The sequence below is a fragment of the Malurus melanocephalus genome, unplaced genomic scaffold (genome assembly GCF_030028575.1).
Source record: "Malurus melanocephalus ecotype Western Australia unplaced genomic scaffold, MMel_1.1 scaffold_86, whole genome shotgun sequence".
Classification (NCBI taxonomy): Eukaryota; Metazoa; Chordata; class Aves; order Passeriformes; family Maluridae; genus Malurus; species Malurus melanocephalus.
The window spans coordinates 1,283,584-1,310,432 of record NW_026623318.1 but is presented as its reverse complement, the minus strand read 5'-3'; the positions used below and the strand labels follow the sequence as shown (position 1 = coordinate 1,310,432).

Below are 26,849 nucleotides of genomic sequence, written 5' to 3'. Positions count from 1 at the left end.
TTTATCCATGGTGTGAGCACTCAAATCCTTCCACAGGCACAGTGCATTTACAGAATGGAAAAGATAATTTTGTCTCACATTCAGGGAAATTTTGTAGGACCTGTGTTCAGCAATTCTGATATCTGTGACCTGACACAGTGTTYAGTATCCACACCAGGAGATCCAGCTCTCCCCTACTAATATCCCAAAAAGCAGTGCCCACAATGACAGCATTATATTCTTGGAATTCAAAACAGAAGGCTTTTGAGTACAACTCACCTTGTTTCCGTCACAGACCTGAATTAGACGATCCCCCCTCTCCCAGTCCCCGGCTTTCCCCATTTTCCTTCTCTGCAGTCTCCCAGAGCAGGATCCTACCTTGGGCAATGCGAAGCTTCACTTCCAGGTCGACGGGCGTGGACACAACAGACTTGGTGAGGACCAGCACATTCTCCAGGCCAATCACCACCACCAGGTATGGGAATATCTCTCTGGAGGAAACAGAGGCAAAACTGAGGAGGAGATCCGTGATGAAGAAGGGAAAGAGGCAAGTTTGGCGCAAACACATCCCTCAGAGTTGAGGTGAGGAGACACCATCCTGTGCCTCAATCCCTTCCCACAGTGTCACACTGTGACAGGGAAAACTTCTGTGTTTCCTCTGTCTTGGGCAGAAATCACCACCTTTGCAAAGCTGCAGGAATTCCTGGAAAATGCCCATTATGGACCACCACTAAATTAGTCTTGGTCCTTCCCAGGGTGGGCATAGAGCCTTTTGCTCTCCGGCATTGGGTACAATGAGGTGTAAATAGAGATGGAATACCCTGTGAGGGCCTGGGGGGTGGGTAATCAGTCATCAGGGATGGGGCAGGGAGCTGTCCACCTCCTTTGAGGAGCATCCCATTCCACCCCCTGCCATGGGCAGGGACACCTTCACAGACAACTATCCCTGGCTGCTCCAAGCCTCATCCAACCTGGCCTTGGACACTTCCAGGGATGGGGCAGCCACAACTTCTCTGGGAAATCCATTCCAGTCCCTCACCACCCTCACAGGAAAGGATTTCTTCTGTCTATCTCACCTAAATTTCCCCTGTTTCAGTTTGAACCATTGCTCCTTGTCCTATCCCTGTAGTTCCTGATGAAGAATCCCTCTCCAGCTTTCCTGCAGGCTCCCTCAGACACTGAAAGGGGGGAATGTCAGTGAATGTCCATAGTGAGTGAAAAAAAAACCTCTGATACAGATAAGCCGCTCATGGGCAGTTTCTCTTTCATGTGCAAGAATCCAAAATTCAGCAAGAACAACTCAGGTCTGCCTTTTTAATTAATACACTTTCTGCTCATAACCTGTGTGAGTCCTCCRAGCAGTACCAGGACAGGACAGAGCTGGGAGAAAAGCTTCTTAGGGATGGGAATCTCCGAACAGAGAATGCAGGAAGTGGGTRTGGGAGAGCCCGCTCAGCTCCCAACAATTCCCACTGCTTTAGGTACACAGAGCCACCTGCTCAGCAATAAGGAATCTTCAGGAGGACTGGCCAGCAGAGGAGCACATCCCCTGCATCCCTGAGAGCACCTGATGGTGATCCTGCCCAGCAGTGTGTAACATGTATTACAGAAGCTTATTCCCCAGCACGGGGGCACTGAAGAGCTGCTCCCAAGGCACTCTGGTACATCCCCTGGCAGGGCTGGCACATACCCGCCGTTGAGCGTGGGCGTGAGGCCGAACAGGGTGCAGAGCCCCACGGACATGAGCAGGGAGCTGAGCACCGTCACCACCGCCGCCAGCGCCAGGCCCCACTTGGACTTCACCATGTCGATCTTCCCTGGAAAACAGCACCCAGCCCGTGTCACCAGGGAAAGCAGACATAATTAATGCAAATGGGGAAGGGATGCTGGTCCTGAAGGTCACTGCACACCCCCCAGCCCAGAAAGGAATGTACTGCAGTGCTCGTGTCTGAAATGCAGCTCCCAGAGCCTCCCAGTACAAGGGCGAGACACGRGACAATGCTGGTTTATAGCTCATACCAGTCCCAGCATAGCACTGAGCTGTGAGGAGACAGGAACGAAATGGGGCCAGGGCGGCCAAAACCCACCAGCTCAGAACATGTGTCTGATCTGTCTGATAATGGATAAAGCRAACTGTAAAAAAGGTATTCCTGTGGCATCTAAGGCTGTCTAAAGACAGAAAACACCTTGGAAAATATCACAGAAYCATGGAATAGTTTGGGTTGGAAAAAAYCTTAAGATCATCCTGTTCCACCCCCTGCCATGGGACACCTTCCACTATCCCAGGCCTTGGACACTYCCAGGATGGCAAAACACCTCCAGYTGGGGAAGTGTATCACAAGGAATAACACCACACTGGATACAAGGGGCAAATCAGCAGGAGTCAGATAAACAGTTACTAATTGGAATGGCTCTCCGTGACAGCTCAGGGTAAAATTCCAGTATCACCTCTCCTGTTGAAACAGGTGGGAAATGCAGTGGTGTTACAGAGGAATCTCTTACCAGGGCACTGCAGCCCTGGCCCCATAGCCAGGAGCCAGGAGTGCAGGTGCCCCCAAACCTACGTGTGGAGAAGTAGATGTAGGCGAAGAGGATGATGTAGGTGGTGACGAGCGGGATGAGCTCAGCAATGCCGATCTCCTCCTTGAAGTGCACATGGACCACGTTGTCCTCCCGCAGGCTGCAGTTGGGGCTGGGGTGCAGCAGCTTCAGGCGGGAGCGGAGGCTGCTCAGGAACCTGGGGAAGGGCAGCACATCACTCACCTTTTCCCAAAAATGTGCTCACAATTCCTACGGGAGCGCAGGAGGAGGAAGCTCCATGGATTCAAATGGAGTAGCAAAGTGTGGCTTCACTCCCAAACCTGCTCCTCGCTGGCCTAAACCACACAGACCTTGATTTCTACAAAGGTTCACCAAAACGTTATTTACAGCAAAGGCTCATTAACCACAATCTGAGCTGTGGGGAATAGAACACGCTGTGGTCTCRAACACCCCCAGAATTTCCACCGAATTACAGAATTCTGTGTAAAAAATGGCTGACAGAACGGGCCACACAATGGCCTTTGGGGCTCAGTGCTCTGGCAGATCAAGTTTTGACTCCTGTGCTGCCAATGGAAATGAAGGTTAAAGAAAACCATGCCAACATGGGAGTGAAGCAAGCGGCAGCTGTGCCCAGAGGGCACCTCACCTGGAGTCGTAGCGCTGCAGCCCCAGGGTGACGGTGTAGGATACCACCCGCCGTCGGTTGTACAGGTTCACCCCGCTGTACCTCCCRGGCAGCCCGAACAGCAGGTCTGCAGAGACATGGCATGGACATCAGGGAAACAGCACACACACAGGAGAGGAGGGCCAGAGGTGTTCCTTGTCAATAGCATCAATGGGAATGGCTGCCCGTATCCCATAGGATATCCCAGTGCTCTGGTGAGACCCCATCGATGGGGTCAGTACCTGATGCAGGCTCCATGTGCTCCAACCACAGYGAGCTCACACTCTGCATGCTCAAAAATAACCTTTAAAGCAAACTTCCTTTAGGGTTACAAACCCCTTTTCAGACATGTAATATAATACATTATACACTTCCAGAGCTCTGAAGTTCCTTTAAAACCAAAGGATTCAACCTGCATTTAAACCAGCATTTCCTCTGGTATTATGGAATCACTAATGATCCCACAAATGGTCAGAGGGTTTTTTTTTACAATTAAGAGATAAAAATACTTTTATAATATCCATTGTCAACTCGGKCTGTGTGCAAGGAACTAGAACACACAAAGGAGCAGGATGAACATCGATTTATCTGTGACAATGAGGCAGCCTTTGAGTGTGGCAGAGGGAAAGGCAGGCTGGAGCATGTGTAGAGTGAGAGGAACAAAACCCTTCTATTTTTACCTGCAGAAAGGAGCCTGGCTGAGTGAATTGTTCACTTCCGACAAATACAGATCACAGCTCCAATACACATATAAAATTAGAGACAACAAAGACTGCTCTTTGGCTTCGGCTGCTGTGAGTGACAAGACACTGCCCGAATTGGCACTATCAGCAATGCAGGTGTCAGAATTAGTGAGGATGGAATAACAATGAAGCTGTAKGCAACTCGCAGATTCCCTGGCTCTCCAGCCCCTCACCTTTGAGAGTGGCTGACGTCTGCAAGGTCTTTGGTTCATGCTGGTGGATGGTTTTGATGATATCTGGGTCGGCATTGAAGCGCTCGCGGTCGTTCTGCCAGAAGTTCCCTGGGGACAGCAGCAGGCAGCCGTGCTCCGGGAGCAGATTCCGCAGCTTCCTGAGGCTGGGCAGCAGGTCTGTCACCTGGAGACAAACCTCCTCCAGGCTCCTGACCCCGGAGCTGAAAGGCAAACACACGGCTGTGGGACCAAATGGAGGCAAAGGCAAAGCTTTTGGAGAGATGCATCACAGGGATCTGCATCAGGTGTTGCTGCTCTTGCCCACAGCTGCAGAACACAAACTGGGTCTCCCTGGAACTGTGAACAGGCTCCACAACTCCATCATCATTCCCTGGGTGCTGCCTGATCACACAGCTCTTGCTCCTCACCCATCTCTGGTGCCACACTTTCATTTCCACATTTAAGACACTTCCACTCAACAGAGAAACTGTCTCTCTGGAATTCTTCCATATGTCAAATCCCTCTCCACACAAGCAATGGGATGTTTTACAGGAATCCTGATCAGTCTTCCTGAGGCAGATCCTTTGAGGTGCACAGTGTGCTCTAAAATGCACTCAGTGKGGTGTTTTCTCAATTCCTTTGCGTTGTGTGGAAAGGAGAATTTTCTTAGAGGTTTAGAAATCCATACAGGTGTAACTGGTATGAACTGGGACCTGYGTTTGACATAATTCTTATCAACCACTAATTCAAGCAGGACTMTGCTTGGGTTTCCAAAAGGCCCAAGTGGGAGGGGTCAGTGACAGACACAGCTGTTGGGACAGATAAGTGTGACAGAACTCACCTCCTGCCAGGAGCTGATCTGTTTGACACCTGCACAGGTAACTCAAACAGGACTTGTGTCTTGTAGGGAGTTATTCTGGCACCACAGGGTTAACACTGCTCTGGTATCCCCCAGCTGCCCATTAACATTTCACTGCTGAAGTGAGGTCTGGGAGATGAGCTGCATTTCCAACTGACAGACACCACACCAGACTTTCACAAGGCAGAAATCTTCTGTACATGTCCCTGGACAATCTTTAAAATTTTTAATTGACAGTGGAGCTCAGACCTCTTTAATTACTTGCAAGGATGCTAAAAAGCTAAATTTAGGTTTTAAAAATAAGAAAGTGGCTTTAATGGAAAAGGTATTCTCTGTTGCACTGCCAAAGTCAATTTATGGTTACCTGGGGAAAAYTGAATGACTTCACACACATTTGTGATTGTAGATTGTGAAGAAAACATTTTAGGATATGACTTCCTTAAAGAGAAATTTTAGCAATTACCAACCAGGSATGTCTGGTGCTTTGGACCTACAAAAAACTGCAGAGTAATCTTTCTGGGAAGGGTAGGAAAATCAGTCTCTTAAAAATGGCTCCAGTTTTACCTGCTTATGCTGTAACTAACATTAGACAGTACCCTATGCCTCCTGCAGCCAAAGAAGAGACAAAAGAAGGAATTAAAGATTTAGAACAAAGGGGCATTCCACTTAGGATGCATTCTGCTCACAATTCCCCTGTTTGACAGGTGACAAAAGCAGATGGGAGCTGGCTTTAACAATTGATTGTCAAAAGCTTAATGCCAACACAGGATCACTCCCTGCAGCCATCCCAAATATCTCAAACCTCACTGCTACACTGCAGGCAGCTGCACACAAAGGGATGGCAGTTTGGGACAGAAAACACATGTTTTTAATGGTCCCAATTCAGGAAGAAGGTAAACCCAAATCTGCATTCACTTGGGAAGGAACACAATACAYCTTCAGTTGCCTACCTCAAGGATTATGAGCACTCACCCACCACAGCACACAGTGCTTTAGCTGAACTCCAACAAATGAGAACTCAGGAAAGAGTGCAAATTTATCAATACACAGATGATGTGTTGGTAGGAGGGGAGGAGGAAAGTGAAGTAAGAACTGCATAAGATATGTGGAATAAATTAAATGGAGAGGGGATAGAAATGCCCTCAGCTAAAAGCCAAGGCCCCTCWAAAGAGATAAAATTCCTGGGAACATGCGGGTTAGCAAGCCAAGCTGTAATTCCAGATGAAACCATTACAAAATGAGATGTTGCTTCTATCCCTACTACTAAAAGGGGACTTCAAAAGATACTTTGGGATACTGGAGAAATCATGTTCCTGAATTTTCTATAACAGCAAGACTTTTGTACACATTAATGAGGAAAAACAAAACTAGGAATGGATTGACAGCCATAAACAGGCTTTGCAAACAYTGATAGAAGAGTTAAAAACCTATCCATGACTTGGGCCAGCTCATCCCAATGATCCTGTAACAGCTGAATGAGATTTTGCTGAACATGGGACTTACTGTAGTATGTTCCAGAAAGGCCCACAAGGACCCAAGCGACAATTAGAATTCAGTTCCATAGCATTTAAAGATACTAAAAACAGAAATACTGCCTGGGAGAAGGGATTATTATCTCTGGCCYGAGCTCTTGAACAAGTGGAAAAAATTCAACAGCATCAACCTGTGAAAACCCAAGACCTTTCAATCTGTTGGGCAGTATTATGAAAAGCAGTGATACAGAGGCAATTGCACAAAGACTGACAGTGCACAGATGATGTGCACATATCTCAGGGGTCACAGATCAAATGGATGGCACTGAAGTGCCTAAAAACCTACAAAATTACAGAGAGCTGTGGCTCCAGACAGGTTAGCTTGGCAGCAGACATATAAACCTAGTCCTGTATTGCATGCTGCTGCATTCACTTCAGGCTCTGAAGTTAAAGTATCTGGTTCCCTGATGCCTCAGCCAAAAGCACGGATGGGAAACGGAGGTACAGAGTAGTTGCTCTCAACATTGAAACAGGAGTGGAAGCAGTAGAAGAAGGAATGGGAAGTACACAGGGGGCAGAGTTAAAAGCTGTGCTGCTGGCAGTAGAGGAGAAAGCAAAGACAATCTCTGTTGATTCTCAAGCACTCTGGCCTGGTGCCACACAGTGCTTGTGTCAGTGGGAAGTGCTGAATCAGCAAGTGAATGGAAAAGGGAAGAAGGACGATTGGAAGTGGTTGTTGTTACAGGCTCAATCTCAGACACAAATCCACATAGGATGGGTCACAGCTCATGAAAATGACCAAGCTTTACAGACTTACTGGAACAAGGTGGATCAGCTGACAAAAATCARAAGGATAGAAACTGATCTGTTGGAAGCTCCACAGCACTGGCATGGACTGGGTGAGTGGTTACATTGTAAATTAGGGCATACTGGACAAAAAGCTCCACTTTTTGCAGCACAAAGCAGGGGCAGGCATTGACCAGGAAGATGTGCACRGGTATTTTCACAGTGTCCCTACTGCCAGCTGAGACTTCAACAAAATCATCCAGACCTGACAACACCTTTTCAGATCAAGAGTAACAGAAAGCTCTGGTTACCCTGGCAAACATCTGTTGGGCCTCTGAAGACATCCAGTGGTCATGAATACACACTGACAGAGGTTGGAGTGGTCTCTGGACTGTCAGTCATTGCCCWGAGCAGGAATGTTGATGCCAAAGCTACTATTTCAGGATGCAGGAACTGGTTTTCCAGCTTTCCTGTCCCAGACTATACACAAAGTGACAATGGATCACACTTTACAAGTGTGATGCTGCAAGACTGGGCCAAAAAAGAAGAYATTAAATGCATTTTTCATACAGCTTATTATCCCCAAGCAAATGGAATCATGGCATGTGCCAATGGTTTGCTAAAATGGTGCCTTACGTCCCATGAATATGGCTGCAATAAAAGGTTACCCTCCGTATAGATATAATAAATATAATTAATAATTTTTCTAAAAGATAATTATTTTATTTGAATTTTTATTTACTTATTTTATGTTTTTGTGCATAGATATGATTTATATATACAAAATATATACATTATATATATATATAATAACTGATATAGATCAATGGGCAGTCCTGCTTCACGAGCTTTCCTGAGCCTTATGTCTCTTGAAACAGTTTCAGACGATAAAACTGAAACTTTTCAGGACAACTTAATGGTCAAACTGGGATTACTCTGAGGGGCAATCGATGGCAGGTATTCTGGGTAGCTATGGACTCTAATGGCCGCCAAACACAATCAGTTCCCGACGGAGACTCCCACATTCCCAACTCATCCCTGCACAAGTTTGTTTTATGATCCCAACAAATGCAAGGCTCCGGACAGACCTGGCGAACTGCCCCTGCAGCGCCCCCGTGTGGCAGCGGCGCGAACAGCGCTGTGTTCTGGAGCCACGGACCGAAGCGCTGCCGCAGCTCYGTGAAAAACACCTTCAGTAAGGCACGAGTTCTGTTGGGTGAGCTTCTCTGATAACCTGGGATGGTCACCGACAGCCTCAGAAAACTGGGCGTGTATCGAGACGTGAGCAAAGGAGCCGCTGCGGCAGCAGTGGGAAGGGTGGCTGACCACCTGCATGGCTGTGGGAATTACTTGACAGAGACTCTGGGGCTCCTGCAAGGRAATAAAGCCAGTTCTGGACACAGGGGAGCCGTACTGGACAGCACAGGAATTGAGCAATCTGCTGTAGCTAAAGCTGCAACAGGCTCAGAAACCCCAAAGTGACAATCACTGTATGGTCATGTTTACAGAATAATGTCCTTAACTCCACAGCACGGCTGCTCAACTCTGGATCCGTCAGCCACCCCCACAAAACGTTGCAACCCACGATTGTAAAAGAAAGAAGAGAGAGCAATGTTGTTTTTCCAAAGGAGATATAACACACACAGAGAACCAATAGTACCTGACCCTTGGAAGAGAAATTCCCACCTAAAGCTACTGCAACTGCTGGATTTARTCTGTCTCCCACACATTTCACAAAAATATTCAGATGATGGGAATTCCACACCAAACATTTTCCAGTGGCCTTCTTCCAGTTGGAGTGATGCTCCTTCTGGAAGGAAAGACAGCCCAAATCTATCTAGTGTTAAAAATGCTGATCAGCATTGTTGAGGTACTAGAGCATTTGAGTTTTCAATTGTTTTGATTAATATTTGTGTATGTTTTGTCCCAATAGTTTTGCAATGCATATGAGTTATTGCTTTTGAATGCTTGTGTCTTCATTCTGCTTGTCACAGTGGGTGGAAAAGATTTYCCCCTGAATGTAAATTGAATTTTCATACTATTATGGAATCAGTTTTGTGCACCTCTTCCTATCTCCTCAGGGCAAGGTATAAAATTCCCAATTGGAGTAGGTGGGAACAAGTTGAGTTTCATTACACCTTTGATTCYCCTGGGGCTATAGCCACACTATTGCATAGTACATATATATTTGTTCAGGTTATTGTATACACTTGATATCATGAGCAAGGATATGTGAAATGCTGAATTTCCCTGAAGAACACTGGACTAAGAACCATGAATGGAAGTGAAGGGAGTCGCTGACCCATCAYTGAACTCCTCCAATCATTGCAACTGAAAAATTAACTGCAGAAACTTTTCTTTGATCCTGATTTGCATCCCATCATTCCTATCATTTTAAGACTCAAGGGGTGGGCAACATTCTGATCTACACAGACTGGTAACACCACAGTTAAAATGGCTTGTTTGGATTGTCCCCAGCYGCCATGGACACTCTGGATTTAATGCTATACCTTGTCATTGTAACTTTTTTCATCTGTAATTGCTTTATACATATATAGACACACACAYATATATATCCTCTGAGCAGGGACCCTRCTTTGTGGTTATTCCAGGGGCTGACTGAAGGAATCTGAACATTCTCATTTCCATGGGAAGTTACTTTTGACTTATCAGTGCTAATTCTTTTGCCAGCCTTAACACAGGTACCTTGACATCTGCACTGTTTATGTTCTGTTGTACTGTGCAGTAATACTGATTAAGATCTCCTGTCTGTTTAATAAATAATCCATTTTATAAATACACCACATTTGCCATTATTGCCAGCCAGAGCAACTCCTTAAACTGTTGCCAGAATCTGAGGCTAAGGCAGAGCTTGTCCAAAGCTCCCATCTGTCCTGTGACAACGAGGAGGAGCTGCTGCTCCAGCAGAGACATTTCCCTTCACCAGATGCAGGAACGGGTGAGATCTGCTCAGGAAAGGCCAAATGAAGAACAGAGACCAGCCCTGCCTGGCTCTGGCCTCACACATCACAGGAAGGTGCTTCCAGAAGACAAATCAATCGCAGCTTTTGTAAAACCCCTCTCCAGAGGAGACTTTTCTTACAATAACTACAAAGAACAAGCACAGAAATCCATAAATGATGATTTGTCTTTGTGCACAATCCCTCCAGAATGGGTATTCTATGGCTGCATTGAGACGTGGACAAGTCTCAGCTACCAAAAGAAAACACTGGAAAATACATTCCAAAAAACTGATGTTTACAGGGACAAAAGCTTTGGGAAAGAAAATTTAAAGGAACTGCAGCAGATGCCTCTGGAAACGGGTCCAAGAAGAGCCAGATGACCACAGTTTTTATTTTATCAGCTCTGAGATGTGGCAGTGATAACAGTGCATGCTGCAGATAAGCTCATGGACACTCTTATCTGTGAGGCAACGCTCCCAGCTCTTGTCCCTGCGAGATGTTGTGGGTGCAGAGTGACACCAAAACCCACAACTGGGGCAAACCATAGATTCCAGGTCACTCCTGACTTTTAGAGAGGAGTGCWTGGATCTGCAGCCAGTGGAAACACACCCAGGGCATGTTTCCTGCCCAGGTACACTTACCAACCTTCAGCTTCCTGCTGTAATATAAAAGAATATAAAATATATAGAATAGAAAAGAATATAAAATAAAACATAAAACAAGTCAGTTTGCATATCAAAAATATTATTTCTGCACAACTTTATTACTGGAAACAAACAAGAACTTCATAATGACTTTTGAGGTAATTGCAGAATTTATCTCAAATAGGTATTTCCTGAAATATCTGAGTGCATCCCCAAAATGGTAACCTTGCCCCAAGGTTTASGTCTAAATGTTGAAGTGTATTTCTTGTGGTGGTAGGAATAATGATAATAAAAGTAATAATTTTGCTTCTGTGTTGCATCACTGCTCATCAAGGGCAATGCCAAGGGGAGATAATGAGAATACAATGAGAAGACAAGGCAGATAATGAGAACACAACACAGGCCTGGGAGCAAGTTATTTCTGATTGTAATTGGCAACAGATCACTATCCCATAGGATAAGGGAGAGGGACTGAGCACACAGACAGAAGGTCAGTGCCAAGGCYGGGGGAACTGGCAGGGAGGGAAAAAAAAATGAGTAAATCTGCACTGAACAGCAAAAATGGCATTTCTAAAACATGACCCCCAAGACCAACAGCTGGGGGTAAAGGATGGGTCCACATAAGGTCAAATCATCAGGCAAAACAGCAGGGTGGACACTCAAAAATGATAAATTTAATCCCCTTGCTTTTAACAGCACAAAGRTCATGACGCCACTTTGGGAGGTAAAAAGAGCTTCTGCTCTGAGATGGGAGCTCGTCAGCTTGAAAGGACAGAGGGACACRGGGACATTAATAAATCACCCCTTAACGTGCAAAACTGATGTGAGTGGCCACAGAAAAGGGACCTGTGATCTCAGAGGTGTTTCAGAAAAAGCCWTTCCATGGAAAACAGCAACAAGTGAGACTCCTCTGACAATCTGTGCACGGTTCTGCTCTCTCACCTTTGGGAATGTCACACTGACAACAGTGCCAAGAGGAGGACCCAGGAGGGCACAGGGAATGCTCAGCCTCTCCCTGGAGTCAGCAGAGAGTTTTATGTCTGGCTTTTAACAAACAGGGGTCTGGGTTGGGGACTGTCAGCTCCCCTAGAAATACCCGAAAGATGAGCAAAGCTATTGTATAAAGGCTGCAACAGGGTAAAAGCAAGCAGGTATTATAAACTGGTGCTAAAAACAGCCAAAGTGAAAGTCAGGAGAAGAAATTTCTGACCAAGAAATTTCAGCAGGAGCCCAGGAAGTCCCTATGACACAGAGCTTGTGTGGTGATGAACGAATTCTGTGACCCTGCACYGGCTCTAACAGGTCACCATGCAAACTCCTTCTGGACTCTAACCAGAAAACTCCTGCAGATTTTCAGTGCCTTACCTGAAGCACAGGAAAGTTCTCCAGCACAAATGTGAACTGTTCGATGTGAAGAATGAATCCCATGCCATTCATTAGCACCAATCTTTCAYTTTTGTTTAATTTTGAGGACATTACCAGCTCAAAGCTCCTCCCCAGCCCTGGAGGCAGCCATTTGGAGCCAGGTGTGCTCAGCACCTGCTCCTTGTGCCTTACCTGTCTCTCAGGGCGTGGTTCCTGATCTCCTCCACCAGCTGGAAGACGCGGGACAGCGGTGACCGGAACACATCCACAGCCAAGAAGTTCTTCTGCCACGGAGACACGGTGGCTTTCACAAAGATCTGCTGGATGTAGGCCACCGGAGCACCGACGTACTGTGGGAAACCACGGCAGCGTGAGGCATTGGGCGCCRGGAACCCCTCCCAGGATCAGAGCAGGAAGGGCTTTGCCAGGCTCTGTTCCCTTCCCAAACCAGATGTGGAACATGAGAYGGGACTCAGCAGGCAGGAACAAGAGGCCTCATTTTCTGTTTGTGCCATAGGGACCTTAAAGCCCCACCCCCTGCCCGCTATAGACAGGGACATCTTCCACYATCCCAGGRTGCTCCAAGCTCCCTCCAGCCTGGCCTTGGACACTGCCAGGGATGGGGCAGCCACGGCTCTGGGCCACCACATGCTGAGATCACCCAGCAGGGCTGTGTCCCCTCCCCAGTGTCCCCCAGCCCCAGCAGGACTCACCCAGTCAGGGCGCTCACTGGGGTCCCCGTGCTGCGTGTCCAGGCCGGGGGGAGCGTAATCCTTCACCGGGGTGCTGAACTCCACAGGGCCCGTCCCTGGCAGCGGCAGCTTCAGCAGAGGGTAGCTGGGGGCACAGAACAAGGAAACATGTCGATTTTGGAGRATAATGGACTTTTTTAGACAAATGAGTTTAAAAAATTACCAGGCCCACTTCAGCAAAGACGAGCAATGCAGGACAGGAGACCGAGTAAGAGGGCTTTGGCTTTCATGGGAACTGACTGGTATCCARAAGTCTTTCTACCTTGGAAAGCAGTAACTAGAAGTTCTGGGAGAGGAAGAAGGGAAGATCTTGCAGGGTCTTTCCTAAATTCATCCATCCAAGTCAGATGTGGTAAAAACACTCAGTATGGACATGGCTCAATTACTGCATATCCCACACAAACCCAAGATATTCCGAGTATTCCAGTGGCTGCTTCCCTGSCCCAAACCCTTTCTAATGCTCTGCTTTCCCACATTTAGATTGGAACTATTTCCAAAACTTGTCAATAACTTCACTGGTCCTCAGAGCACTTTTAAGAGCAGCAGTAAGACACCAAAACAATGAAATCTTGATTTTCTTGCTGCTTTGCCATCACAACCTCTGGTGATCATAGATGCTGTCCCCCAACAGAGACTTTGAACTATTCAGAAGCTGACAAACCAAGGTTCCAGARAGTTTAGAGTGGGCCATTTAACAGCAAACATTCTCAAAATAGGTTAAAAGCAAATCAGAATTGAACTGGTGGGGAAAGCAAGGCTGCTGATACAGAGAGATCCATTGATAATCTGGAATTGTCAGCACCAAACTGAACCGGAGAACAGAACTTTGGTATTTTTGTGGCCTTAAACTCCTGATAAATTTTCCTGTTGATGAATTTTGTGGCAATATTGACACAATAAATATAAAGGCCTTGAAATTGTTTTCCTGCAAAACTCTGCCCACTTTATTAGGGATTAGCTTGGATCATCAAAGGCCATGGAGGAACAAGCAACATCAAAACATGAGGCTTCAGAGGAAACAACAAACAGATGAAAAAGAACAATGAAATCAGAAGCCAAGCTTGTCAGATTTGCTTTTATTGGTCTGACAGAAATACATCTAATTATTAGCATTTCCTTGTGCAAGGGCAGGGAAGAGAGAAAGGAATAATAAAATCAATYATAAGTGATAAACAAAGAACAGGTTTAGCACATGATTGAGGAGGAATTCTTTTTTCCCTAAATGACATCAGTGTTAGTGACTGTGTCCAGAAATCTAAGCAAACATTTGAGATTCACACAAGGTGCTTCTGCAGAGGGGGACTCCCCTGTGAGTCAACAGTGGGCTGGAAGGAGTCACAACAAAGATCTTTCATAGAACTTGAACCATTTACATTTAGAGACTGAATCTGAACAGCCAGAGCCCTGCAGGAGCAACAAGGGGCAAGCCCGGGATCAGCATCGGCGGATGGATGGATGGATGGATGGATGGATGGATGGATGGATGGATGGATGGATGGATGGATGGATGGATGGATGGATGGACGGGATGGATGGATGGGATGGATGGATGGAGAGCCCAGAGGAGAACAAGAGCTGCTCTCAGGGCTGGAGCCCCTCTGGAGCCAGGCTGGGAGAGCTGGGGGTGCTCACCTGGAGAAGAGGAGGATCCAGGGAGAGCTCAGAGGCCCTTGCAGGGCCTAAAGGGGCTCCAGGAGAGCTGGAGAGRGACTGGGAAAAGGGATGGAGGGAGAGGACACAGGGTACCCAGAGAAGCTGTGGCTGCCCTGTCCCTGGCAGTGTCCAAGGCCAGGTTGGACACTGGGGCTGGGAGCACCCTGGGACAATGGGAGGTGTCCCTGCCCAATGACAAGGGGTGGCACAGGATGATCCTTAAGGTTTCTGCAACCCAAACCAGTCTGGGATTCTATTGCATGATTCTGTCTTTCCCTGATACCAGAACTGCTGTGCCAGCTGTGGGACAGAACGACACTGGCACACACCCACCAGGACAGGACATCCCAGAACACCGAGACAGAAATAAGTTGAAATTACTTCTTACTGCATTCCTCACTWTCAGGGAAATGGCCCCTCATGAAATGCACATTTAAAAGTTTTAAAACAAAGGCTAAACCAGCCCATGCCCATACACATCTTGTGTTGCTCCTATAGCACTTTTTGCAGCACCCAGACTGCTCATGGTACAGGCTCCAGCAGAGCTCAGGAACAAGACCTTGTAATTCTCATCCTTGGGATTTGGGGATTGGACTASTTGATCTCCAGAGCTGCCCTTCAACCCTGACTATTGTGTCATTCTTCTCCAAAGCTCCCTCACCCTGAGCCAAGAACATAAAGATGTCCCCACAAAGGGAGCAGGGACATAGTATTTATTGAAACCCCCAGGATATTTGAGGGCTCGTGTTTATTAAAGGTTTGTGAATACAGGAACACAGGAAGTATACGTGCCAGAGGACATTGCAAGTTATTTCAGGGAGACAAAATGTAAGTTCTTGCACGTGCTCAGCCTTACAAGGCAGGTGACACCATCTGATCCCATCAGTGACACCTGAGGCAGAGCAAGATAAAGGCAGGAAAATGAGGAAGAACTGCTGGGATACAGAACTTCACTGCCCCTATTGCTTCAGGCTCCACCTGGAAGCACCTTTAAAGTAAAGAGATACTTTAAAAAAAAACAGTAAAACCAAAACCACAAACCGAGAGCTGCTGCTCAGTCCCACTGCAGGCACTATGGGATCACAGATCATAGGTAGTCTGGGTTGGAAAGGACCTTAAACCCCKTTCTATTCCACCCCTGCCATGACAGGGACACCTTCCACTATCCCAGGGTGCTCCAAGCCCTGTCCAACCCAGCCCTGGACGCTGCCAGGGATAGGGCAGCCACAGCCTCTCTGGGTGACCTGGGATGTGACAGGTCTGGGTCATTTCCATGTGCATGAGTCCCCAGAGGGAAGAACTGCCCCACCTGAGCTCCAGGGAAGGCAGCTCCAAYGCTTGGGTTTGACTCTCCTCACATTTGTCTTTGTTAGGGATTTTTTAGAGCAGCACAGACAGACGTGAACACAGGAATGGAAAGCATAGACAGAGGAGGGAAGAACAGCAGGACCTGAAACAGTCAGAAACTAAAACACAAGTTCCACCCCAAAGARCCTCTTTCCATGCAGGGGGCAGAGCCCTGGAACAGCTGCCCAGGAAGGGTCCGGAGTGTCCCTCTCTGGAGACATCCCAAACCCACCTGGACACATTCCTGTGTCACTTCTCCAGCTGACCCTGACATGGCAGGGTTTGGACTGGGTGATCTCCAGAGGTCCATCCCAACCCCACCCATCCTGTGATCCTAGGATCTAATAGAAATGGCAGGAAAGCTTTTTAGATGCTCATGTCACAGTGCAGCCTACATCTCTTCTGTAAGCCCAGAATAAAGGAAACACAGGATCATGTAATCAGCTGGAATAGGTGAACTGGAGCAGGACGTGCATTTCAGTCACCAGCACGAGGGAGGCGTGAGCTGAAGTGCTCATTCAAGTACTTGACATATTTTCATGAGGGCTCAGGGGGCCAAGATGGAGCAGGGCCGGGTGAGCTGCAGGCAAATCCCTCCCTGCACATTCCCCCTTCCCAAACCCACAGAAAGCTCCAGCACCTGGAGCAGCCCCAGCCTGAGGGTGGAGGAAAGCAGGGAGCTGCCACGTCTCAGGTAACAGGAAAGGAGCTGATATATGGAATTAAAATAGCTCCCATCTCTGCTGGCTCACTGCAGGAAAAGCTTTTGGCTGTTTGCAGCCAAGACAGACCAGCCTGRAATCCCACTGCTGAGGGAGGGAATCTGCTAAGAGGGTCTTGCCAGAAGGTTGGCAAGGCCAGTATCTGGCAGCAACAGCTCCCGTTCTGCCTGGGCAAGTGCATCAACAGTACCTGTTTCTGAGTAAGTGATGGTGGCTTTGCCCTGCTTCCCCCTGACAGGGCCCCAAAATTATGCACTGGAAAAGAGACTCCTCTTTCCTGTGCAGCACAACCTRCTCCCAGGTTGTGGACAAAGTCTCAGAGGAGAATCTGTCCTCTGAGGATCTGGAACATGAAGAGTCGAGTCTAACTCAGCTCCTCTGGTTACCACACAAATATTACAAACCTGTGCAAGAGTGAAACGTTCTTACAGAAATAATTATAAATATATATATGTACACATATACACACACAAACACCTCATCAGAGGCTCTGGTTCCAGCCAGTTCTGCAATTCTTCAGGAGCAGAGCCTTGTGTTTCAGTTAAATAACATGTGTTTAATTGCCCCAAAACTGCTGCAGAGTCACCTGGGTCATCTGCAATCCTTACTTGAACTAAAAACTGCTCTTYAGAGTGGTATTTCAAATTTACCCTGATGGCCACATGTCCAGGTTATCACCTGTTCCTTTCTGGGCTGGTGCCAGACAGGGTCAGTGACACGCTAATTTTAGAGAAAAATGCAGATCCCAATGCAGATCCATTCAAGTGAGATGAGGAAAATGACAGTCTCCTACAAAGGGATTTATACTAAAACAAGGAAACTCTCCCTCTGACATGGAGATTAGCTTGGATTTTCAGACTTCAAGCCTACAGAGTAAGAATAAGTCACAGGAATTTTTGCTTTGGATATTGATTTATTATCAAACCCAGAGATGCTGTGTCTTTCTGTCAGTGACATTAAAAATATTGTCTATACAAACCCTTCCAAGAATAAACACACTCAAAGCACCCAGACCAGACTGTGGTGATCTTATCCTCTGCATGCTCACTGCCCTCACCTGCCTGAGGCCAGAACCCATGATGGGTAAATTGTGGACCTTGTGTTTTATTTCAGCTTTTAAAAACTATCTGCACACAAAAATGGTGGGGTTTGACTGATGTGAGGGGGAGGAAAACAACAAAAAATGAGATTATTTTCTCTGCAGCAGAAGTCCACAAGCTGTCCTTGATTGCAGGTACAGGAGAGAGGACTGATTCCCCTCTCTCCCTCTGAAGAACTCACAATACAAGATCCACTCTTGTTTGCTGGAATGTCTTTATTAACCGTGTTTCAGGACGAGCAACATGCAACGTTTCCTTTGTGCTCTACTCCCTTSTCCTCTTTCCACTTTTCCAGAGGCMGGGACTGACCTACTCAGCAACTCCAAGGATGCTTCTAGCTCCTGCCCTGCTCACAGAAGTCAGGATGAACCCCCTGGATCACTGGGTATCTTCTTTCCTCATTGGAAAGACCTGTAACTCTTACCTGTTGTTCTCCTTAACTCCCTGACAGGAGGGGGCAGCCGGTGGGGTCGGGCTCTGCTCCCAGGGAACAGGGACAGGAGGAGAGGGAACAGCCTCAGGCTGGGCCAGGGGAGGCTCAGGTGGGATATTGGGAAAATTCTTTCCTGGAAAGGTTGTCAGGCATTGGAAGAGGCTGCCCAGGACAGTGATGGAGTCCCCATCCCTGGAGGGATGAAGCAGTGAAATTCACTCTGGGAAAGTGGAGCACCTCAGAAGAGCACAAATAGTTCAATTCCAGATGTAAATTGGTGCTGAAGACCATCCCTGAGTCATCAGCACATGGTAAAATGCATTATTTTCCAGGAAGGAATCCCTTCACTCTCACTCACTGATGTGCCMAGGTGTAGGATCCCACTCTAGAGTAATTCTGACCTAATTAGCAAAGCTACTTCTCAAGCCACAATTAACACCTCCTTATCAGCAGTTAATGCAGAGCAGCAACTGAAAACCCCTCAAAAATGCCTTCTAAAGAGGGATCAAGAATTTCAGCAGCATCCCAATTTTTTTGCCAAGGTTCTCTTGCTCTCCAGGGGTGTCACCATGTTTTTACCACCTGTCTCTCCCAGGGCCCATGATCTGCTTTGCTAAGGAGCTTCTGGAGCTCATTAAAGAAAACAGACTCTTCACRCCTGACGGTGTCTTGGATGAATTTCTGCAGCCTGGAGGGAGCCGGTCACTGCAGAGTCCTCAAATATTGGCACTCAGGAATGCAGACACTTCCACAAATCCACAGATAGCAAAGACCACCTGGTCTGGATCCTCAACTCCCTGCTCTGAACAATGACAGGGCAGGTCCAGGTCCTGACCCAGTGAGCATGAGGCTCCCAAGCACAAGGAGAGCTGCTGGTGACCCCAATCAGATTTCCTCTTTGGGAAATCCTGAAGGGATTTCCAAAGGGAATAAGCACGGAGGTTTTATTTTGATCCCTCACAAAACACAACATTTTGTGAGTGAACATTTCACACTGCAGTGGTCATCCTGCATTTACTGCCTGGGAGAGCTGGAAAAAGGAGCCTGAGCCCATCCTGGGAAGCCATTCCCAAGCAGGAATGAGGTGACACAGTGACACACATGTAACTATGGTTTGGCTTTGCTGGGTGCAGCTTTCAGGTGAAGAAATGCCACGTGAAAGCTGCACCTGGCAAAGCTGGAGCCAAAAGAACCTAGTGCAATCATATCAAAGATAGAGAAAATGTAGGATCCACTTGGTTGGGTCTTTTAGAAGCTTCATGTTCTACAGACAAGAGATCTGAGAAYAGAACTGTCCCTGACAGTTACAGGATTTACATGGAGCAGTGAAACACCAGGAAGCAATGCCCTGACTGCTGCTCACAACCACAAAGAGTACCAGCCAGGAGAAGCCACCTCAGACATTTTCCACATGTGAAAATCCTCCCTTTAGTAATGTTTTCACTGAGATGTGAAAGCAGCTTGTTACCATCACAGCTCAAAGGAAAAACCTGTGCTTGTGACACCACATGTGGAGCTTTTCTAYGAACAGGGGAGCAAATATTCACATTGGGTGTATTTTGCCCAAAACAGACAAAGTAATTAAACCCTGCAAGACAGAATGTGTGCACACACGTGTGTGTATGGTCTGGGCACAAAGGTTTGCTCAGCCCCACAATGCCCTGCTGGAAATGATTCCGAGCCCGAGTGATATTCCTGGGAGTAAGATCATATGCATTTGCAAAGCAGGGATCCAAATTAGGGTCCATAAGGAGAGTAGGGAATTTACAATACCCCTACACAGGCGTGCCAAGGATGAAACAGAAGAGTGCAGGTTCCAGGGAGAACAGGACAGGCAGGTGTGCAGAGAAGGATCAGCTTTCCTTCTCTCCATTTTTAATTCATGGGTTTGGAGTCCACCACCAGGTGCTTGCAGGTTACTTTCATCTYATTTATCGCTTCACTTATTCAATTAGCTCTTACTTCTTAAACCAGATGATCACCCCTGTTGTTTCTTTTGTCCCACAAAAGTGGATGACAAAATCTATAACAACTAAATAAAAAAAGAGCTTCTGGGTGGGCCCAGAAGAGAGAATGTCGCCAAGAAATGACCCCCAGCCCTAAGTGACAGAAATCCAGGTGGGACTTACCAGCAGGCCAGGATGCAGAGAGCTGTGAAGAGGATGATGGGGATGGGGTAGGAAGCACAGAGCAGCCCGTGGTTGTAGAACGCCCGCGAAATCCTCTCGCGCAGCCTGTCAGTCAGGGTCATCCTCGGCCACCCTCACCTCGATGCCATCCCGGGATACAGCAGGGATTCGGGCAATTCCAGCATGGGCAGCCCCTCCTGGAAGGCACTGGGTCCAGCTAGGGACTGCAAAGGGAAAACAATAATAAAGAAAAGGGAAATATATATTACTGGCTCATTTTAGAAAGAACTCCAGCCTTCAGGAAGGAATTGTTCCCTGTGAGGGGGGYGAGGCCCTGGCACAGGGTGCYCAGAGCAGCTGTGGCTGTCCCTGGATCCCTGGAAGTGTCCAAGGCCAGGCTGGATGGGGCTTGGAGCACCCTGGGATGGTGGAAGRTGTCCCTGACATGGCAGCAGAGTGGAACTGGTTCATCCTTAAGGTCCTTTCTAACACAAACCAWTCTGGGATTTCTTGATTCTGTGAAATGACTGAGCTGATCTTGACTTCACTGTTGGGACTGGACCATCCCTGTTCCATGARGAACTCAGGAAAAGCACAGATATGCTGCTCCTGTGGCAAAAAATACATCAAAAGTGGCTCTCTGACCAGCCTTAGCTGCCAACAGCCACTCTGGGGAGGAGCGCAGTGCTGGCAACAATTTGTAGTAATTTCAAGGAGGAAAATATTATATTTACTCTCTTTACCTCCTGTCCAACAGCAGCATTCAGTAAGAAAACACAGAGCATTCCAAAGCTAGTWTTTCCCTGTCACTTGTAGGGGTTTGGATATTAAATTCTACCATCTTTATTTGCTTTATGTTGTGACAGAGCTCATAAGAGTGAACAGCAGGAACTGTTCCTGCTCTAAGCCATTTCTGCAAACAGAGATTATTTAAGCCAAAATAAACCTGCTGATTGCAGGACAAATGTTAAAGGCAAATTTCTTGTCTTTTGCATGACTGCAAGTCCAAGATAAAGCTTGCCCAGAAGCACCAGAATTTCAGGATGTTTCCACCWTGCAGCACCACAGGTGACACTTCTGGTTCACTTCAGGTATAAGAGRTGGACACACCTCACAGAATCCCAGAATCCCTCAGGTTGGAAAATCCCTCTAAGGTCACCGAGTCCAAGCTGTGGCCTATCCCCACCAGACCCCATCTGGTTCCAATGCCCTACACACTCTTACGAAACACAAGGTTGACCAGCAGAAGGAAGAAAGGTAGAACTTTCTTTTGTAGGAAAAACGAACTCAAACTTGCCACTTTTCCCAAGATAAAAGCTTTTATTTCACTCAACAATAGTTACATGTTCCAAATTCTTTACATTTCTAGCTGAAAGTCTTCCCAGGAGCCTCCCTGGACACCTAGAACAGGGAAACACAGCGGGAGCAGCTCAGACAGCTCACCGTCTGAGCTTAGAGGAAAAACTAACAAAGGTAAAAAACGTCTCCCTTTCTAACACACAGTCACCTGGAGTTTTAGGTATATTCAACTCCTCAGTTTTCCACAGAATGTTCTGGAACCAGGCCTTGGCATTAGGTGTAATAAAAACACACAATTGAGCTTGTGAAGACTCGAGGGGGAGAAATACAAGGAAAAATCAAAAGTCACTGTTCCATAGAATTTTTCTTGCACTTCAATATATACAATAATTTGCTCCATCATGTTGCCTATATCTAAACATCCAATGGGAATTTTAACTCAGTATTTTCCATTTACAATACCAAGCTTAGCAAAGCAGAAACAGACCCAGCATGGCCCTTCTGCCCCCTTTTTCAGCATCCCACCAGGACCTACACATCTAAGGGCTGATCTGCCTGTCCACACCTGTTCTGCATATGGGAACAGCTCAGCCCTGCAGCAGTCCCAGAGCAGATGTGAGATTTGAGGAGTTTTCCTCCCAATGCTGTGTTTMGGGAAGGACGGGAGGCATGAATAGGAAAGAAGGAAGAATTTACTAAAAATGAGGATTTATAAAGACCATTGGGTTGGTCTGTGCAGTTGYCCAGGGAGCAGCTCAATGTGATGCTCACACACCTGAGGGCCAGGTGGGCAATGGATCACCAGCAGAAAGGGAGGGGCCACCAGCAGTAATTTCCCCTCCTGGTGCTGTATGCACTTCCTTGTGTTCATCAATCCCACACAGGCTCACAGGGATCAGAGAATCCTTGTGCCTTCAGAGTTGYCCCAGACCATATGGAAGCMGAACTGATGCTGCTGGAGACAAGAYCARCCAGAATACCTTGAATTCCCACTGTAACTGACCCATTTTATCTGGGCTCCAGCTCAGGAGGACGAACTCCTGCTCCCTCCCTTGGAAGAGATGGTCCAAACAAGAGAATGCCTCCTTGGTATCCATGTGCCACCTGGTCCCACAGCCTGTGGGACATGTWCACACACAGGTATGGAGTTACAGGTGTTTCACACACTCCTGGGCTATTTCCAGCAAACACGGAGCAGAAGAGCCATCGCCAAACCTGGCTAATCCATGGCCTTCCCCCGACCTGCTAAGAGCTCCAAGCCCTCCTCAGTCCTCACCACCACGATGATCTCACGGCAGTGCCCAAACTCAGCACCACAGACAGCCCCGAAAACAAGGGAAATCTCAGGTTCCCTGGAGAGGAAGAGAGTAGAGAACAGATGCTGATCACTCACACCCTAGAAAAGCAGCTGGATTTCCTCTCCCTCAGTTGGGCACTGGAGGTGACTCAGGGCTCTGATGCTTCCAGCGATCACTCACTGGTGTCACTGTCACGGGGGCTCCCAAATCCCACCATCCACAAAAGGGAGGAGGGGTGGGAGAGAGGCACAGATCTCAGGAACACAGCTCTGCCTCTCCTCAGCAAGCGTGGATTGTCCCCAGCAAGGGCCAGGGAACATTCCTCAGGACTTCAGAGGTGGGAAAACAAGAGCCACGCTCAAGACAAGCCTCCTTCACAGAAATGCTGCACAATGGGCTCTAACACCAAGGTCCTGTTCTCCCCTCGCATTCCCATGGGAAGAATGATGTGCTTTGTGCTGCCAAAGGACACGGAGGTCACGGGGAACAGAACACTTCCTATGGGAAAATCAGCCATACACTAACCCTGGGGAGGCTGCTGTCTGCAAGGGGTTAATCCCAACACTGCTGTCGGGAACAAGGCTCTGAACAGCCTCTAAGTCCTAAATGGATTGTCCTTCACAGAAGGGATACTTTCCATATTCAAAAGGTAGAAAATTACATTTCTGAGTCCACTCCCACCATTCCAGCTCTGTGGCTTCAACAGTACTGAAAGTCTGACACAAGTTTTTGAACCAGATTTCAATACCCAAAATGTGCAAGCTCACTTCATTTTGCCTGTTCTGCCTCACTTCACCAGTTTTGCCTCACTTCTTTTTGCCTGGAGATGCAGWGAACAGATGCTGGATCACTCACCAGTGTTTTCCTCCCTGTACAACTCATTKATGTTTTGAGTTTAAAAATACAGAGGTTATCTGGAACAGATCCCATTTTACAAGTGTCTTTCCCTATTTACATATTACTAACATCTCCTGAAATGCTGGAATAGCAACAATGAYAAAGATTCAAAGAGAACACTTCAAAAATCTCTACATGCCAGGTAAAATTATCTGCTTCTGAAACAGGGACTGACATCCAAAATCAGTTTCTAAAATGGTTTTCAGAACATTTTGAACTTTTCTGCCACAAGAGAAGAGCCTCAGTTAAACTCCTGCTTTGGAAGTGTCACTCACTGAATGTGGTTTCCATCCTTTCTTCCTTCCCAAAATACTCCCAACATCACCAGATAACAACTCGTTACTCTGGATGACGAGAAAAGATATTTCATGTGCAGAGCCRTGAAATACAGAATTTTGGGATTTGTGACAAAAATAGAAAATATCCAAATTCAGAAAAAAAGACAGTTGCAAAGTTCAATGCTCTTGTTGCATCCAGCGAAGGGAAGCTCCCTTGCACATGAAGAATAGATATTCCAAACACAAGGAAAAACTTCCCAATTCCCTCTTCATCACCACAGAATTCTTGCCCAGCTCTGTACAGCTGGGGATGATCCACCTCTACAGTCACAGAATCCCAGAATGGTTTGGGTKGGARGGGATCATAAGGATCACTCAATTCCAGTGAATACGATGTGATGTGCACAGGGAAAATAACGTCCTGGGATCCGGATCCTTAATTCCCTGAAGGTGTGACATGATGCAGTGTAAAAAATAGAAATTGTGTGTTAGGCATTATTAAGAATGGAATGGAATCAAGACGTAAATCCATCCTCACACATGCTAGAAGCTACACACAGCGCTGGGCATTCCTCCTCTTCCTACAAGGGACATGCAGGAGAACTGGAGAAGGTACTGAGAAGCTCAAAAATGATCAAAGACACAGAGCAGCTTCCTAAAACAAAGAAGTATGGAAGGCTTTTCCAGCTGGAGCAGATTTAATCAGTGTGTGCACACCAGGCAGCCCTATCAGAGCCAGCCCAAAGAAGCGGAGCAGGGAAGGGCTGTCTCTGTTATCCTGGGATAACTTGGCACCAAACCAACTCCAGAGCAGCAGCTCAAAATAAACACACAGCTAAGCTGGGGAAATCTCCTCCCCAGGACACTGTCCCTGTCACATGGCTTACACAGCCAGCAGATAAATCTCAGGAAGAGTGAGCCACTGAGCAAAGCCAGGGATCCCTCTGGCTCCAGSACCCCCTCGGATATGAGCCACTTGTTCCCAGCACAGCACTGGCTGTCAGAATCCAATGGACTGGTCTCATTCGTGCATTCCTGGCTACTATCAGAAATCACARAGGGATCTGGAGAGGCTGGGAGCCTACCCTGGCAAACGTCTTTATGCAATACATCCCACGTGATCCCTTTGGAATAATCTCCTCCTTTTTGTTTATCAATGCAGCCACYCTACAAGTGGCTGGGGAATCACTTTCTCCTAAAAATATCAGAGACTGATGCAACAGCCCCGTGCAGTTACATCTCAGAGCTTCCCCAGCTGTGCAATCCAATCGTTCCCCTCTGCTGGCCGTACATCCCTAACCAGTGCAAGGCACAGRCACTAGGAACTCCATCAATCCTTTACTCTGGGCTGGAGCCTTGTGTAAACAGCTCGCCAGGCATAGACCTGAAACGCTCTTCCATTTCTACTACAGGTAGTATTTCTACTCATGCCATTTTCTAATGCTCTCTACCAGACCACAATCGACATCTCAGCCCAAGACCCTTGTTTGGGGCATGAAACAGGCAAAATGCTTTTGGATCATCTACCTGGGCCTGTGCTAAGTGTTGGGGTCCAACAGCAGAAGGAGGGGGAGCTGCTGGAGAGACCCCAGAGATGAACACAGAGGTGCTCCCAGGGCTAGAACCCCTCTGCTCTGGAGCCAGGCTGGGAGAKCAGGGGGTGCTCACCTGGAGAAGGGAAGGATCCAGGGTGAGCCCAGAGCCCCTTGCAGGGCCTGAAGGGGCTCCAGGAGAGCTGGAGAGGGACTGGGGACAAGGGACGGAGGGACAGGACACAGGGAATGGCTTCCCACTGCCAGAGGGCAGGGATGGATGGGATATTGGGAAGGAATTACTGGMTGGGAGGGTGGGGAGGCCCTGGCAGAGAAGAAGCAGCAGTGGCTGCTCCTGGATCCCTGGCAGTGTCCAAGGCCAGGTTGGATGGGGATTGGAGCAGCCTGGGATAGTGGAAGGTGTCCCTGCCCATGGCAGGGGTTGGAACAAGATGGTTTCTAAGGTCCATTCCAACTCAAACCATGACTCTCTAGTTCTGTGTCATTCATTAAGTGGTAACTTTGTCAGATCCATCCTCAGCACCATTTTTGAAGTTTCCAGCACTGCACACATCATGGTCAAGCAATGAAGAGCCCAAGCCACCCTCACACCCCACTAAAGCATCTGAATTACGCAAACTGCAGCTAAACCCTTCAGCACAGATATGACAGCTCTCTGTGCACCACACAAGGCCATCACACGCTTGCACAGAAAGACACAACATTCCTCATCCTGCCTGCAGTGAAAGGTCCTTCTCCCGCTGCGTTCACCCTGCCCGTTATGGTCAGGGACCCACAGCACAAGGAACACCTCATCAGCAATGACAGGTCAGAGTGAGAGGAGACAGGGCTGGAGGRGACTCTGAGGGCTCTGCCTCATGGCCCTCACTCAGAGCATAACAAGTTATGCTCAAATTATTCCCAACAGATGTTTATTCAACTTGCTCCTAAGCCCTCAGAGAAACATCCACAGGTCCCCGGTGTCAGACAGGTTTTGGTAACATTTTCCCTGGACTCCTCCCTGCTTTAACCCACTTCTGTTCCCAGTGGGTACAGACAGCCCTAGCAGTGGTACTTGGAACCACGGAATTGCTGAGGCTGGAAAAGCCCTCTGAGTCCATGGAATCCAACCACTCCCCCAGCACTGCCAAGGCCACCACCACCGATTTTCCTACTCAGACTTTCCCCCCAGCCCCTTCCCACACACACACACACACACA

The 26,849-nt window shown here is 47.6% G+C and overlaps 1 protein-coding gene across 2 annotated transcripts in view; it reads right to left on the bottom strand.

The window, feature by feature from the left end:
* SCAP (SREBF chaperone) overlaps positions 1-26,849 on the bottom strand; it is a 45,125-nt gene that overhangs the window by 13,034 nt on the left and 5,242 nt on the right. For both annotated transcript variants that reach the window (XM_057367859.1, XM_057367860.1), the window contains exons 2-9: positions 20,326-20,549; positions 12,903-13,026; positions 12,382-12,539; positions 4,101-4,321; positions 3,167-3,272; positions 2,544-2,716; positions 1,670-1,796; positions 358-470 (exon numbers count right to left, since the gene is read on the bottom strand). In XM_057367859.1, coding sequence (XP_057223842.1) covers positions 358-470; positions 1,670-1,796; positions 2,544-2,716; positions 3,167-3,272; positions 4,101-4,321; positions 12,382-12,539; positions 12,903-13,026; positions 20,326-20,447 — 1,144 coding nt within the window. In that variant the 5' untranslated portion in view covers positions 20,448-20,549. The remainder of the gene's footprint in view (positions 1-357; positions 471-1,669; positions 1,797-2,543; positions 2,717-3,166; positions 3,273-4,100; positions 4,322-12,381; positions 12,540-12,902; positions 13,027-20,325; positions 20,550-26,849) is intronic.